The sequence below is a fragment of the Zosterops lateralis genome (assembly GCF_965231275.1).
Source record: "Zosterops lateralis genome assembly, chromosome: 8".
NCBI lineage: Eukaryota > Metazoa > Chordata > Aves > Passeriformes > Zosteropidae > Zosterops > Zosterops lateralis.
Genome location: NC_139768.1, coordinates 10,258,571 through 10,273,018, shown reverse-complemented (window position 1 = coordinate 10,273,018; position 14,448 = coordinate 10,258,571). Strand labels below are relative to the sequence as shown.

The window sequence follows — 14,448 nt, the reverse complement described above, 5'->3', positions numbered from 1 at the left end:
CAGAAATTCACACCAGCATTCTCCTCCTTCAAACCACACATAGAAATAGCCCAATGACGAAAGTTTACCCATGCACAGCCCCTTTAACCCCGACCATTTAAGTAACTGCTTGGAATTATCAGTGACCCTTGTTGCACTCCCAGCTAGCTCACACTGGCTCTTCTCGAGTACAGACCCACGGGGACTTCTCTTTTCTCCGGGCTCCTTGAAATAGCCACTATTCACAGCGTTGCCTTGACAAGACAGCCCTGTCAGTTCTGCCAGCAAAGACGGAACAGCAAAGGCTCTTCTCTTCCACTTTGGGCACGTATATGCGCACCCTTCCCTTGTCATACTGTCCCTGCCATCCATCCACCCTCCCGTCCCCTCACTGCTTGCCCCCTCTGCTTGGTGTCTATTGCTTCTATCGTTCAGAAATCATTTCCAAGCCCCCTCCCCTCAGCCAAGGTGCCGTCCTGCGGCAGCGCCCGATGCCGCGGCGGTGACATGTGTCTCCCATCAGCAGCTGGGCGCTAATTCCTATAGATCCTATTCCCGCTACGCTTTAGGGAGCGGGGAAGCCCCAGGCTGGAGAAATTCAGCGTTCCCCTCCCGCAGTCCCCCCCGCACCCGCACCCCTGGAGCTGCCCCCGCTCCGCCGCCCCCGGCCCGCAGCTCCTCGCCCCCGGGCCCGGGGATTGGCCCGGCGGAGGCGGCATCAGCGGCAGGGGGGGGGCCGCCCCCACCCTCCCTCCTCCTCCCTGGCCCCGCCGCCCCCTGGCCCCGGTGCGGCAGGGCCAACCGGGAGACCCAGACGCAGGCAGCGCCCCAGCCGCCGCCGCCGCTCCGCGCCCGGCCGGCCGCCCGCAGCATCATCATCCCCCGATGGCCGCCCGCCTGACCTGCTGCCTCCTGCTGTGGGCCCTGGGCCATGGGGGCCGCGGGGAGCCCGCGGGGGAGGGCGCGGGGAGCCCGCCCGCCCGCCCCGTCCCGCCGCCCGCCGCCCCGGACTCGTCCGCCCCCGGCCGCGACCCCCGCGGCGGCTCTTCGCCGCCCCCTGGGCTGGGCAGCATCGCTCAGGACATGGTAGCTGTCCACATGCTTAAGCTCTACGAGAAGTACAACCGGGAAGGGAGCCGGCCCGGCGACGGCAACACGGTCCGCAGCTTCAAAGCCAGGCCGGGTAAGACGGGCCGGGCGCGGGGTCAGCGCTGGAGCCCCCCTGGCTCCTCTTTCGCTTTAAAGTGACGGGTTTGCTCGAGGTTGTCACTGGCCGCAGGGGGTGTCGCTCTGGGTGAATGCTGGGGGTCCCTCGCTACCTACACGGACAGGGTGTCACCCCTCCTTTGCGGACCCTTCCCACCTTCCCTGGCTCGCTTCCCTTCCCTTCCCGGAGAGTGTCTCCCTTGGGAAAGCCTCCGTTGCTGTGGATGCAAACCAGCGGCAAGAGAAGCGGCGTTTCCAGCGCGCATCGCGCTGGGCCGAAAGATCTTTTCAGCAATACTTGGAGCAGAAGGCTAATAGCGGGTGCTCCAGGCAGTGGTCCTCTCTCTCGCTGCCTCACAAGTTCCTGCTGGGGAGAGTGCCGCCTGCAGGACCGCCTGAAACTGCTCGGCATCTTAAAGCCTTTGCACTGCCTAAACCTGAGACGACACATACCTGACCTCCCTCTCCCCAGTTTTGATTGACTTGATTGTGAGGGTGGAGAAACAGATGTATTGTGTCAGAACTACACTTTCATTATCCCAATATGACGTCAAACAATAAAAAGGAGGTTTGCCTAGTTAATAGTTCATACGTTTGTTATCTTTTGCCAAGGAAAGGCAGAGTCTCTTTTCTAGAAAACACCTTCCTTCTTTGGTTAACCCTGTAATTAAGACTGTAACTATGATATTAATTCTTAGAATATAAACTCTATCAGTGTCCAAAATCTAGTTTTTACCTTGTCAGAAATATTCAATATTCTACTTTAGACAAATCTGACAGATCGAAACTCACAAAAGCAAATTTTGCATTAATCTATTTCTCCTCAACTTAAGTCTCATGTATAGAGTACAGTGTATCATACAGTGTATTAGGGAATTCTTACTATAATATTGTACAATAATTCATATTCTGTGGTGCACCCCAACTTAATTTCTATCCTATCTCAACTGTAATATTAAAAAGTTATCATATTCAAGGAGGGGAAAACTCCATGGAAGAGTAAGTGGCTAATGAAAATGTCTAAAAATCTAAGAGTTCTGATGTAAAGCAATTGCAGACATTTGGGAGAAAAATAAATTGCCATGCTCTAGATCATTAGCTAGCAGTTGCTATAATAGGGGTTAGGAAGGAACTTCCATTGTGGATGGTTTTCCATGACCTCCTGTTAACACTTTTATTTTTCTGTGAAATAAGCTAATACTGGCTGCCACCCAAATAAGGCCCTGGACTACAAAAGGGAATTGGGGACAATGAAAGAATTGCACCATATTCTTTTTCTTAATTTTTCAAATAATCTGATGCACACACTACTTGCATCAAACTAGTCTAAGTTGTAATTCTGTTCTAAAACACTAACACAGTAGCCCACAGGTAGACTGTGCTGACCAAATACAAATCAGAATTATTTTGCTCATTTGCCTGTTCATGCAACCAAGGCAGAGAGGCCCAAAATTCACTTGGCTTTCCCTGCAATGGAAATAAGGCATATCTATATCCAAAACTCCTGTCTCCTGTGTCTTATCTATGTACTTTCTCTACTGAATCCCATGTTTCCCAAATAACAGGGCATGAAAGCAGGAGCTCCTCTGCACTGTTCCTTTGAATGGCATTCACCAAGCTAGTGATAAACACTTTAAAATGTACCACAGAATGATGCAAGATGAGGGAGGAGAGAAGAACCTTACTGCCACCATGTTTACCTTCTCCGAGAAATTCTAATGTTTCCTTCTAAAAGACGTGGAACATCCATTCTTTATAAAAAATGGATAGTAATTGCAGTCCTGTTGAAATAAGCAAAACAGACTACACACACTATAATTTTCATTATCCCAAGCAATGGACTTACTTCTTTTATCACATACCTTTCAGAAAATCTGTAACTGTCTGCTCCTGCAGTGCTGTTTAAAGCTGTTTGTTAGGTGACACTCAAGCATCAGAGTTACTTACAGTTGTCAAGATGAGGGCTCCAGAGATACAAAATATTGGTCCTTTGTCATATGCATTATTGAGTTCTCCTCAACCATCCAGTTGTATTGCCATCCTACCTGCTCCTTTGAGGGTGTAAATGGTGTTGACTGAGCTATGGAATGTGTAGTATTTTTCCATATTCAGTGTGAGGCACTTGAAATATAAATGCATGTGCTGTTTGCATGTAGCCTAAATACAACTTCTTTTTTTTTTTTTTTTTTTTTTTTTTTTTTTTTTTTTTTTTTTTTTTTGTTCCTCTAGCAGTACACACCCCTTCAGAAAGAATACTTCACAAACAACTGATCACCTTTTCTCAGCTCACCTCTACACCTGTTCACAAGGGTTAATATTTTTTTTTTTTTTAATAAGGAGCTGAGAGATAGTCTAAGAACTAATTTCTCAGTTTTCTTATTTATTTAGGTGCTTTCCAGTTTTCAGGGAACGTTGTAGCTTTAGAAAACAGCACTAACTGGCTGAGCTTAGTCGAGTCATAATTTGTGACCAAATGTGAAATATTAAGTTATTGTCCAACTTCACCTAAATTGCTCAGATTGAGGGGAATTAATCTTCATGGCACCAATTTACTGCCTAACCATGAAACTTCCCCATGAAGTGACTCTTGCAGCTCCGACTCATTCTCAGACTCTTGCAGCTCAGACTCATGCATCCTCTGTGCTAAACAAAGCAAAGACCTTAATGAAGAGTGGAAAATAGCAGGCATTTAATTAAGAATGTATCATAATGCATATGTGCAAGAAAACCAGCTCAAGACTGACAATGCGTGGTTGACAAGTTGGTAAAAGCCTGAGTGAACTTACGCAATATGGAAATATAACTATGCTCCATCCAAAACCTAAATCTTTTAAATTCCTAACAAGTCTGTATTTTCTGGCTTTTTAGTAGCTGCAGATCCATAGATTCTTATTCTGTTTTACAAATAATTTTGACTTTTTAAGGGTGTGTTTCATTTTAGAGTACAGAATTATTTTAGATTTATTCAGCCTCCCTTTCTCTGATCTACCATTACAAGTTACCTTCCCTTCTGAAACTCTGAGGCATTGGTGTTTGAAATGTCTTTATCCCAACAATGCTTGTGCTTCATACAGAGCTGATGGTGCTTGGAGCATTCTACTACTAAAAGAAAATATTTAAACATTCAACTAGAATAGATAGACTTCTTTTTAGAAACATATGCCTTCTGAAGTGAACGTGCAACAATAAAGACTGGTGTTATAAAGGAAGTATTATAATTGCTCTCTTCCTTGGCCTAAGAAACCATCTACTAGCCTTGTGAAATTTCTGCTCTTCGAAGACTTGAATAAAATCTAAACCCTTAAGTTTTTTCATAGTATGAGCACCTATACATATACTAGTGCTGATTAAAAGTTCAGCACAGGACAGGAATCCTGTCCTGAACTGACAGAAACAAGCAGGTTCTTATCACATCAATGCAAGTTGTTCTGCTTCACTGTATCAGGAGCAAAATACAGAGGGTGTAGATGGAAATTGCATACTTGAACATTTGTACTCCAAGACTGCCTGTGTGGGTTTGGGATTAATTAATGATAATGCTAATCTGCTGTTCCTTTAGTCCACATCATGGTTCTATCCATCATTAATTGGGAGATAGCGACCACCAATTTAGTAAGGTGTAGCACTATCCATTTCCCTCTTCCATATGAAAGTGTGCTTTAAAGGAAGAATGTTTCAATAGGCAGTTAATGGTACTGCCTTTCTGTTGCTGCCAAAATTTCTGTGGCTCATCATCCATAGCGCACTGAAAAACAAACCTAAGTGTTTCTGGGAAGCCTGGCTGTTGCATCTTTTGGGTTCTGTTTGGTTTGGGGTGGCTTTTTACTTCCTTCTGCCAGAGAATTTACAGGTATGTCAGACAGGGCTGCCAGAGGCTTGGTCCATTTGGGTTAGTTAAAGATGCAAATTTACCGACTGTAATCCTAAGTGTGGTGTGAGCTTGGGAGAAGGGGAATCACTTCTTGGTTCTGCCACCACTTTCCCATATACTGCTGAGCTAGTAAAAAAACAAAGGCAACTTTTCACGATGATAGACTATTAAGGCATTGTCTTTTTATGCTGGGATGGGATTACATTTTAACGTGCTGAGAGAGGTTTCCACTGTTTAATTAAACATGGTGTAAAGAGTTATTAGTGTAATATTGCTCACCTTCCTCAATAGGAGGGTAAAGATGTAAGCTGAGCACAAACTGTTCAACTAGCTAAAAAGAAGCTGTTCCAAATGTAGTTTGAATTTCAAGAGTCAGCTCCTGTTCAATAGCATTTGTCACAAACTTCACGCAGATCTAAACACAAGCCTTAGAAACCAAGTGTGTTTTACAGTGCTTTAAACAAAGCTCCTACATGATGTGTACTGGAAAGGAGGATTGCTCAGAGGAGTGATGACCCCGAAATGTGTTACACTGCTTACTTTCAGCCCCCTTGTGAAATGTCTTGTGTGCACTACTTGCAGATGATGAGCTGTTGCCCACAGAGTTAGCACATCTTTCAGGAATCTCCTGTCAGCTTTAGATTAGACAATCTTGAATATTAACTGTAAACCTGGTTTCCGCTAGTACTGGTTTCAGCAAGGTTTTTCTCTGAACTCTGCCCCAGGTAAATTTGACAGCTTCTCTGAGCCTGACGTTGTTATAAATTAAATACAATCGAGGATTGCTTTTCTTGCCTGCCTAGAATGAAAGACAGTCTGGAACTAAAAATCTCTGGAAAGAATTTTATCCCTCATGTGTACAAAAGATGCCCAGTATGTTGGACACTCTCAATGTTATTGCAATATTGCCATTAAATAGTTAAGCTTTTTTCCTCCTCTTATTCACCATAGTTTTAAGCTGAAGTGATAAGCTCACTATACTAAATGATTTGATGTAAATGAAAAGTAAACTTGTTAATTGACTTAAATAGAAATAAGATTAGTCTACCATTTTTGGTCTCAGATATATATCCGTGTTTTCCTTGCTCTCCTACAGAATTCTTGGCCCAGAAGCCCTTGTATTGCTTCAATCTGACATCCATGCAGGATTCAGAGATGATCCTTGCTGCTACTTTTCACTTCTATGCTGACAAACGCCCTCGGCACCGGGAAGTGTTTTGCAAACGGTCCAAGAACTCATCCTGCCGCCTCCTTCACCTGCCTCCAGTCCTACGGCTCAACCTTGTTTTCCAAAGCATTCACCAGAATTCTGCCTATGGACTAGTGAAAGGGAACATCACTGTGCTTCTTCAAAGGCGTGGGGCTTGGCATGCAAAGGACATTTCACACATTGTAAAAGAATCAAAACGAGCTGGAGAGCTCATTCTCTGTGCCGAGCTTGATTCTGGGGAGAAACACCAAGGCTTCCCCGAACAGGCTGCCAGCCATTTACCTTATATACTAGTCTATGCCAATGATCTTGCAATCTCTGAGCCTAACAGTGTGGCAGGCACCCTACAGCGTTATGATCCATTCCCTCCCAATGAAGGGGACCCAAATCTATCCCCTAATGCTTCTACTGATACTCGAGTTAGGAGGGACACCTACCTCGCCAGCTCTATTCAGAACAATGAGTTGCCAGAAGCAGATTATAACAACAATAAGTACAACAAACATGACATTTGGGAGAATGCCTACAGATCCTTGAAACCAAAAGCCTCACGCAAAGATCGAAGGAGAAAAGGGCAAGAAAATACAGAAACACTTAAAAAGTCCCAAGTGCTGAATTTTGATGAGAAAACAATGAAGAAGGCAAGGCGAAAACAATGGAATGAGCCAAGGATCTGTTCAAGAAGATACATGAAAGTTGACTTTGCTGATATTGGCTGGAATGAATGGATCATATCTCCCAAATCATTTGATGCCTACTACTGTGCAGGTGCATGTGAATTTCCAATGCCCAAGGTAGTATGCCATTTTATTCTTGTCAGCTTGCACACAGTACTGTTCTGCTCATCCAACTACTTCTTTATCAGAATTTCTTTTATATTTTTACCTTTTTCATTGTGTTTTGTTGCCTTGATCTAAAGAATTTAAACAATATTGTTTCCATCCACTTAGTCATCAGAGTGCAAAAAGATTCCCAGTTTTCTTCAAATGCAATCTCAAGAATAGGAAAAATATCTCAGATTTATCTCACAATTTCTCATATCTTGAAACCATAGCATAATGACTTTTTTAGCTTATGAAAATATGGTTATTCACACTAAATCATCCAAATACTCTATTGTAGTGGCAGAAGTATGAAGTACTATATACTAATATTAAAACAAGCTACTCTATCAACATAGTTCTGGATTCCACTTGTAACACCTTAGAAGAAAAATGAAGAGTAGTTACACTGAGGTATTTTTAACTTCAGGAAACTGCTTGTCACTTTTGAAAACAAAATACTGATTAAGATGATATTTGTGTATCTAAATTCTAAATACGTTAGATAATCCTGCTGGAACAAAAAGTTCACTTATGTCTCTAGGAATGCCACAAAACTGGCTCTAGTACCCCAAAGTAAGCATACCGAATTCCTCCTATAGAAGCAATGTGAAATTTGCCAGTGGAGAGGCAAACATTTGTCTCACTCCCATTCTGCTCTATGGCATGAAGTAGAAAGGTTGGTAATCCTATGCTGGACCAGAATTTTTAGGATTTTATAAGGCTTTCAAGTAATGGCAGAGGGGAGGATCTGAAGCACTGCATAACCTGCATATTTTTAAACTGTAATTATTTTGCAATTCTGTCTACAAATGACCTAATTATTTGTTTGACATTTTTGCATGTGGTCATTTGATACGTAAGTAAAGGGTAGTGCTTTACAGGACATAATTTCAAGGCTCTGAAACAGGAATCTTCCCTACTTTACCTCCAGGGAGATTGATGTATGTTTGTGTTGAAACAAGTAGTATAATTTCAGGAAGAGTAGGTATATAGGCTAGTTTCCAGTCTAGGAACAATGGAAATCCAGATTCCGTGGCAGGGTGTACAAATCAGACCACGTGTTCTTGTATAGCTGGCCAATGCTGAACCAGGTGTACATAAATCAACACATGTTCTGGGAAAAGTTAAAGCTTGCACAGACTCACATGCAACTTCCATTTGTTGTCATACAAAGTGATCATCCAACATAATCTCCATTTAACTTATCCAAACAAAAGACAGCTCAGGAATACAGGTCCTTTGCCATAGATTCACAGTCTGATGCACCATTCACACACAACAACATAAACCAAAAAAACCAACCAAACAAAAAAACCAACACCAAATTCCCACCCAAACAACAACCCCACCCTCCAAAAAACATGCACTTAACACATCTGACCTCTTGTCAGCAAAACAGGATTACACAAAGGCTAGTAGGACCAGAAGAGAGAGGATCCATTTCTAGCTTGAACAGATAAATAAGCTTATATGGCTCACTTACTTAATATCTTATCTAGAAATGTGAGCAAATACTTGATATTTAATAAGGATTCCCTTTCACTAGTATCATGATGCCCAAAAACCAAAATAAAGAAAACAAAAACCCAACTGAAAAAAAAAAGAACAAACCAAACCAAAACAACAAACAAACAAACAAATAAACAAACAGAAACTAAATCCCAGATACATTGATTTAGGAATTCTGGGTTTGAATCACATTCATTGGTTGGGTTTGCTTTGGAAGAGGTCGAGTACTCGTAAGCTTTGTATTTTTAAGAGGGGAAAAAAAGAGGCAGATTCAACAATGTAATATTTTTTAGTGACTTTCAAAAGGGAGAGAGAGGACACCAGCATGAATGAAGATTCAGTTCAGAGCATAAGAATTGCTTAATATTACTGAGGGAAAAGTTTGTTTTTTCACATATGCTCTGATTCAGGAAAGTATCAAAGGCCAAATTAAAGCTATTCATAAAGACTTGGTCTACACAGTCAACCTATGATAGACAACAGACAACTTTTTTCCAAAGTATCCTTTTAGAACTGTGGAGATAGAATTACATACCTGACATGTTGGGTATCATCACATTGTAGATTTATTTTTTTTTCTGAAGTGTCAGTACATCATTCTGCACATGCACTTTAATAACTGCAAGTCTTGATTTAGGTAGACACTCAACAGCTTAGGTACAAATCTTCTCATAGTAAGTTCACTTACCTTCCTGCTCAATTTCTTATTCCCTGAACTGTTGAGGAGAAAGACTAGGTTATATGTATGTCTGGCTGCAATGCTGCATTTACCAAATAAATTCCTGCATGTCATAGAACCTGGTATGCTCTATATAACTTAGCAGCCAGCATTTAAAACATTAGCACTTCTTCAGTGCCATTATTACTGGGCATTCAACTAATGATTTCAAGCTTTCTGCTTTAGCATGTTGGGACAAAGTCAAATGTGAAGCCAAGCCCATGGTCACTCAACACTGATGCCAGGTTTCCAGAAGGGCTGGAAAAATTCAGAGCCTGGCTGGATGTGGGATGGGTGTGCTGTTTGGCTCTGCTGTGGATGTAGGGCTCAGGCAGCCAGATTCCATACAGAGAATGAGTCTATCATAAGCATTTTTCTTTCCAAGCACTTTTGTGCACAGTGTATCCACTTTCAGGTATTAGAAACATAATCAGTAGTGTTGCCTTGGGAGAGAGCTGGTCAGTCTAGATAGATTTTGTTCATATGTCTTTGTTCCTTGAAGATATTAGAGACTGCACAGTGGGAAAAGATCCTTGTAGGATCTTCTGCAGGTTCATAGCAAAGAATCCTGTAAGTCAATAACTGGCTGTGAGGGCAATGATGGCTATCCACTGCATGGGTCCAATAAATGACATTTCAGTAGCACTTTGTGATCTGTGACTGTTTCAAATAACAGCATGAAATAACACAGGTGCTAGGAACAGTTCAGAAAATTTTTCATAAAGGCTAAATTAGGAACTTGATTCTAGAAGCTCTAATTCTTTGAATTTCTATACTTTGCAGTTGCTTAAACACACAAAAACTCCTGTCTCTTGTTGTCCACATATTCTGACATGACCAATGTGGGTAGAAACTGGTTTTTATTTCACACAACAGCTGAGACCACCTCACTGCTGTTTGTCTGTGGGCAGTTTTGAAATTTAAAGATGAAGGAGGGCAAGAGAGAGCAAGCTGTAGCTAATTATGCTAATACATGCTTATTACAAAAAGACACTGTGCAGGATTGGCCAGTTGTTAGTTCTTGGCTATAGGGATGCTGTGTTGAAGGGTCAAGGACAGATTTCACAGTTACTCTTAGTTAAGGAAGATCTGAAAGCCTTAATGACAGTTAAGGTTTGAATCTGATCTGCTGATGTGTTACACTTAAAGCAAATGTTTCAAAACTGAATTATCCTAAAAGCAGCTCCTTTTTTCCATCCATGGACTACATAACTTTTCATGTTGAAATGGAAAGCCATGGTTTTTGTGGCTCAGTACCCTGAACAGGTTATAGATATAAAGCTGCTGTGAATCCTCACTCCATACTTTCTCCAGCCTCACCTTTTTCCTTCTCCCAGTCTGAGGCTAGCCTGTGGGGGAAAAAAAAAAAAATAAAGATCTGGTGATGAAGGCAGAGGGAAGCAGAGACCACAGATACGACCAGAAAGGCTTTGTCAGGGTGTTTGACTACTCTATACTATCTCTCTCATGTGGACAGTACTTCTGGAGTAGTCTGCTCTTTTAAAAGAGAGTGATTACTCCAGGAAAAAATAACTAATTCCAGGATAATGTACATGAGGAAAAATTCTATTGGAACATAGGGATAGTTATTTTGTAAATATTTGCAGTAGAAAATTTTCGAAGTCAGCATTTAAGAAAACAAAATATAGCATCTACCAACTGAGAACTATGCCTCAGCTTAGGCTTCTTCTCCTGCATGTCTGCCTCCAGCATGTAGCAGGTACATTCAGGGACATTTTTCTTCAGGCCTCTGGCTGCTGGCTGTGCCACCAGTGCCCTCCTCTGGTATTTATGAAGGTAGCCTAAGGAACACAAAATATCTGTTGGATACATCCAGCTCAGGAAAGCTGGAAGTGTGAGGGACTGGCTGTGCTGCATGGCCCTGTGACCCAAACAATGATATATTTGCCTAACTGTGAAACAAAAAGCTACATAATTGTTGTCATTTTCTGGGTTCACCTAGGAAAGGGACTGCTCATAAATGAAGCTATAACTATTTCCTTCTCTGTTCTAGATTGTCCGGCCATCAAATCATGCTACAATTCAGAGCATCGTAAAAGCAGTAGGAATCATTCCTGGAATCCCAGAACCCTGCTGTGTTCCTGACAAAATGAGCTCACTCAGTGTCCTCTTCTTAGATGAGAACAAAAATGTTGTTTTAAAGGTATATCCCAATATGTCAGTTGAAACCTGTGCCTGCCGATAAGTTCGTACAAACACACCTTTAACAAGGCCCACAAATCCTGCCCAACTGCTCTGGGAAGTTGTAAAGGAGAAATGAATCCACTTGTGTTGATGAGCCAATGCAAGTCTCCAATTCCACTACAGAAGGCATGCAGAGAGACTAAAACAATGCACGTGCTCGCCTCGAGGGATAGGTCATATTGTACTATCATCATCTTTCATATTCATCTTCCAGGAATTCAGTACTTCTACAGATACCTTCCTAACCCACCTAGCCAAGATACCTGGTGTTTAGAGAGAAATTTAAGTGTAAAGTTTTCCATAATCAAAGGACTAAAATATGTTTTTATATGTTATTTTCTGACTATTTTATCTCTTCAGTTAACCAAGAGGATGGGAAGTGAACTTGCAAAGGCAGGCTTATTTTAGAATATCTCTTTTGTACACAAATCAAAAATTTTTGCCTAAAACACTCATACTCTTAATATGCATATTTATACTGAAAAATGCTGTAATAAAGGGCTTAAAATGTATATTTTCTTCAGGATGCAAGTATAGTTCACAACATAAGTTTTCATATAAACAATATGTTAATATAGTCATTTTTGGTTACCCTTCCTTAATATATAATTTGTCCTACAAAAGACATGTAATATCCCACATTTTTGGTTTGCTGGATAATTTCAGGTTGTTAAGCATATTCTGTGAGTAACACATACAATATAGTAATATGTTGAAATACTAAAAATAAAATAACCAAGATTTATATTTTTGTAAATTATGCTTTATATCCTCTAGATTGTTACATGCTTTTAACAAAAGCTAATAAATTAAAGGTACAGTAGTATCTAAAAATTTGATTGTCTTTCTATAAGTGCACTCTCTTGCATTCTGTTAATTAGATGGAAACTTGTAAATACATGTTAAGCTTGTCATAATGCACTTCAATAGATTAACGACAGAAGGAAATACCAGGATCATCCAGCCCGACCTCCTGCATAGCACAGATCAAAGAATCTTGCTCAGCAGTTTCTGCACCATGCATTATGGAACTTCTGTTTTAAGCTTGGGAATATCTTTGAAAAACGTGCATAAATTTGGCTTTAAAGATTTCATGTGATAGAATATCTCTACTGGACTACAAGTAGTTGTTCCAAAAGTTAGTGCTCTTTGTTCCTATGCAGTGGCTTAATCCTAGACTGAATTTGATGAGCTTTAGCTTCAATTCAATGGATCTTACTGTAACCTATTTCATTAGATCCCTTTTATCTATTATCCAAAATACTTTCACTGTGTATTTTTAGTATACAGAGTAGGGTCAAGTTACATTTTGGCTAAGATTTAAATAGATTGATTTCTTATTCTAAGCCTTAAAACAATTTCTCACAGCTCTTCTGAACTCTTTCCAGAACTTTCATTAACTTTCTTTTCAAACAATGAACATCAAAATGGGAAACATTTGGCAGTGGTTCCATTGGAAGTCTTTATAGAAAGAAAGTCTCTGCATCCCTCTAACTCCTACACAATCCCCTGTTGGTACATTTATGGTAGTGTTTTAACTGCAGAACTCTTTTAAGAGCTGGTGTTCCCATCATGGTGTCTGTCAATCCTCTTAGCGTCCCCGTGTTCTAGGACACACTCTTCACATACTTTCTTTTCACCCACCTGCTGTACAATAGCATAAAGAGACCAAGAGTGGAAGAAACATCTGAAGTCTGTAAGGTAGCACAGGTTATAAGATACAGAATGCTTCCTCCTCAAGAAGCAGCCTAACCTTAGGCACTACTTTATCCTGTTAAGAGTGGCTTTGTTTAAGGGAAGGATACTACACACACATCCTTCTGATAAACAAGTAACTGGAAGGCTCCTATCCTACTAAGTTTCTAGGTATCTTGTGCCACCAATTTTCTATGCTCAGGTGATGCAGATTCTCAGACAACAGAGGTGTGGTACTTCCTGCTAATGTACATAAAAGCAAGATTCAGCATGCATGGGAGGCTTTGCAACATTACTCTCACAGAAGTGTTCCTCCTAGAAGTAATTCCTCCTAGAAAGCTCTGACTAAGAAGTGAATAGTCCTATGGTGCCCTGTAGTGACTTCCAGCTATGCCTGACAAAAGATCACTGATCAAGTTTGCAGTTTTTCTCCCAAAGTACTTTTGTACTTTGTAAATTACTAGAATAATTTACACTAGAGCTATTGGGAAAAACCTTTGTATAGTGCTGCTTTTAGAGATCTCCCTTGAAAAAATTAGCATCTTGTATCTTTATAAAACATGAGAAACTCAACTGCAATTGACAGAGTAATAGTAATGTATAAAGAAAAATTTAAAAGTTGTCCAAAAGTCATCATTCCTACAGAACAGCCATAAGCATAATATTTTTCAAAGTATCTTCAATCCATGTTATTTCTGCTTCTACACAAATCTACCTTTTTATGTAGGTCTAGTCTTGCTATAATTTATCACTAGCTTTGAACAGCCTGACATATTAACTTAGTGTGCTTATATTCTCATCTATAGCATTTTGTTTTCCTTAAGGAATATTTCCTATATCTTGAATTAGTCCTTGGATAAAAACATTCTTTCCAAGATGTGCTGATGCAAGCTATTATGGCAAGAGATACCACACTGTGATCTACACAAGGAAATATGCTACTACTACTACAACAAAGCGTTAAAACCCTTTTTTTCTAAAACAAATCCAATATCGTTCTTTCAGGCCACTGTTAATTGCCAGAGGTGACAGTAACAGCTACAATGTACCCAGGTTTTTGTGGAGTATGTAATTCACTTGCACAGGACTGCATAATTAAAATAAACCACTGGCCAATATTAATGTGTTTGTATATCACATTAATTAAAATCTGTCTCACTGCCGAACCTCAAAGAACAGCTTTGAAAAGGAATTTCCACTGAGTTAAACTGTTCATTGTAAAATTTCTGCA

The 14,448-nt window shown here is 40.7% G+C and overlaps 1 protein-coding gene across 1 annotated transcript; it reads left to right on the top strand.

Moving 5' to 3' along the window:
* Positions 1-864: 864 nt before the first annotated feature.
* On the top strand, positions 865-11,688 carry GDF10 (growth differentiation factor 10; the record flags this gene model as incomplete). The annotated part of the gene is made up of 3 exons (XM_083866395.1): positions 865-1,162; positions 6,153-7,060; positions 11,332-11,688. The coding sequence occupies 3 exons, from the start codon at positions 865-867 to the stop codon at positions 11,521-11,523; spliced, it is 1,398 nt and encodes a 465-aa protein (XP_083722521.1). The 3' UTR covers positions 11,524-11,688.
* Positions 11,689-14,448: the final 2,760 nt, after the last annotated feature.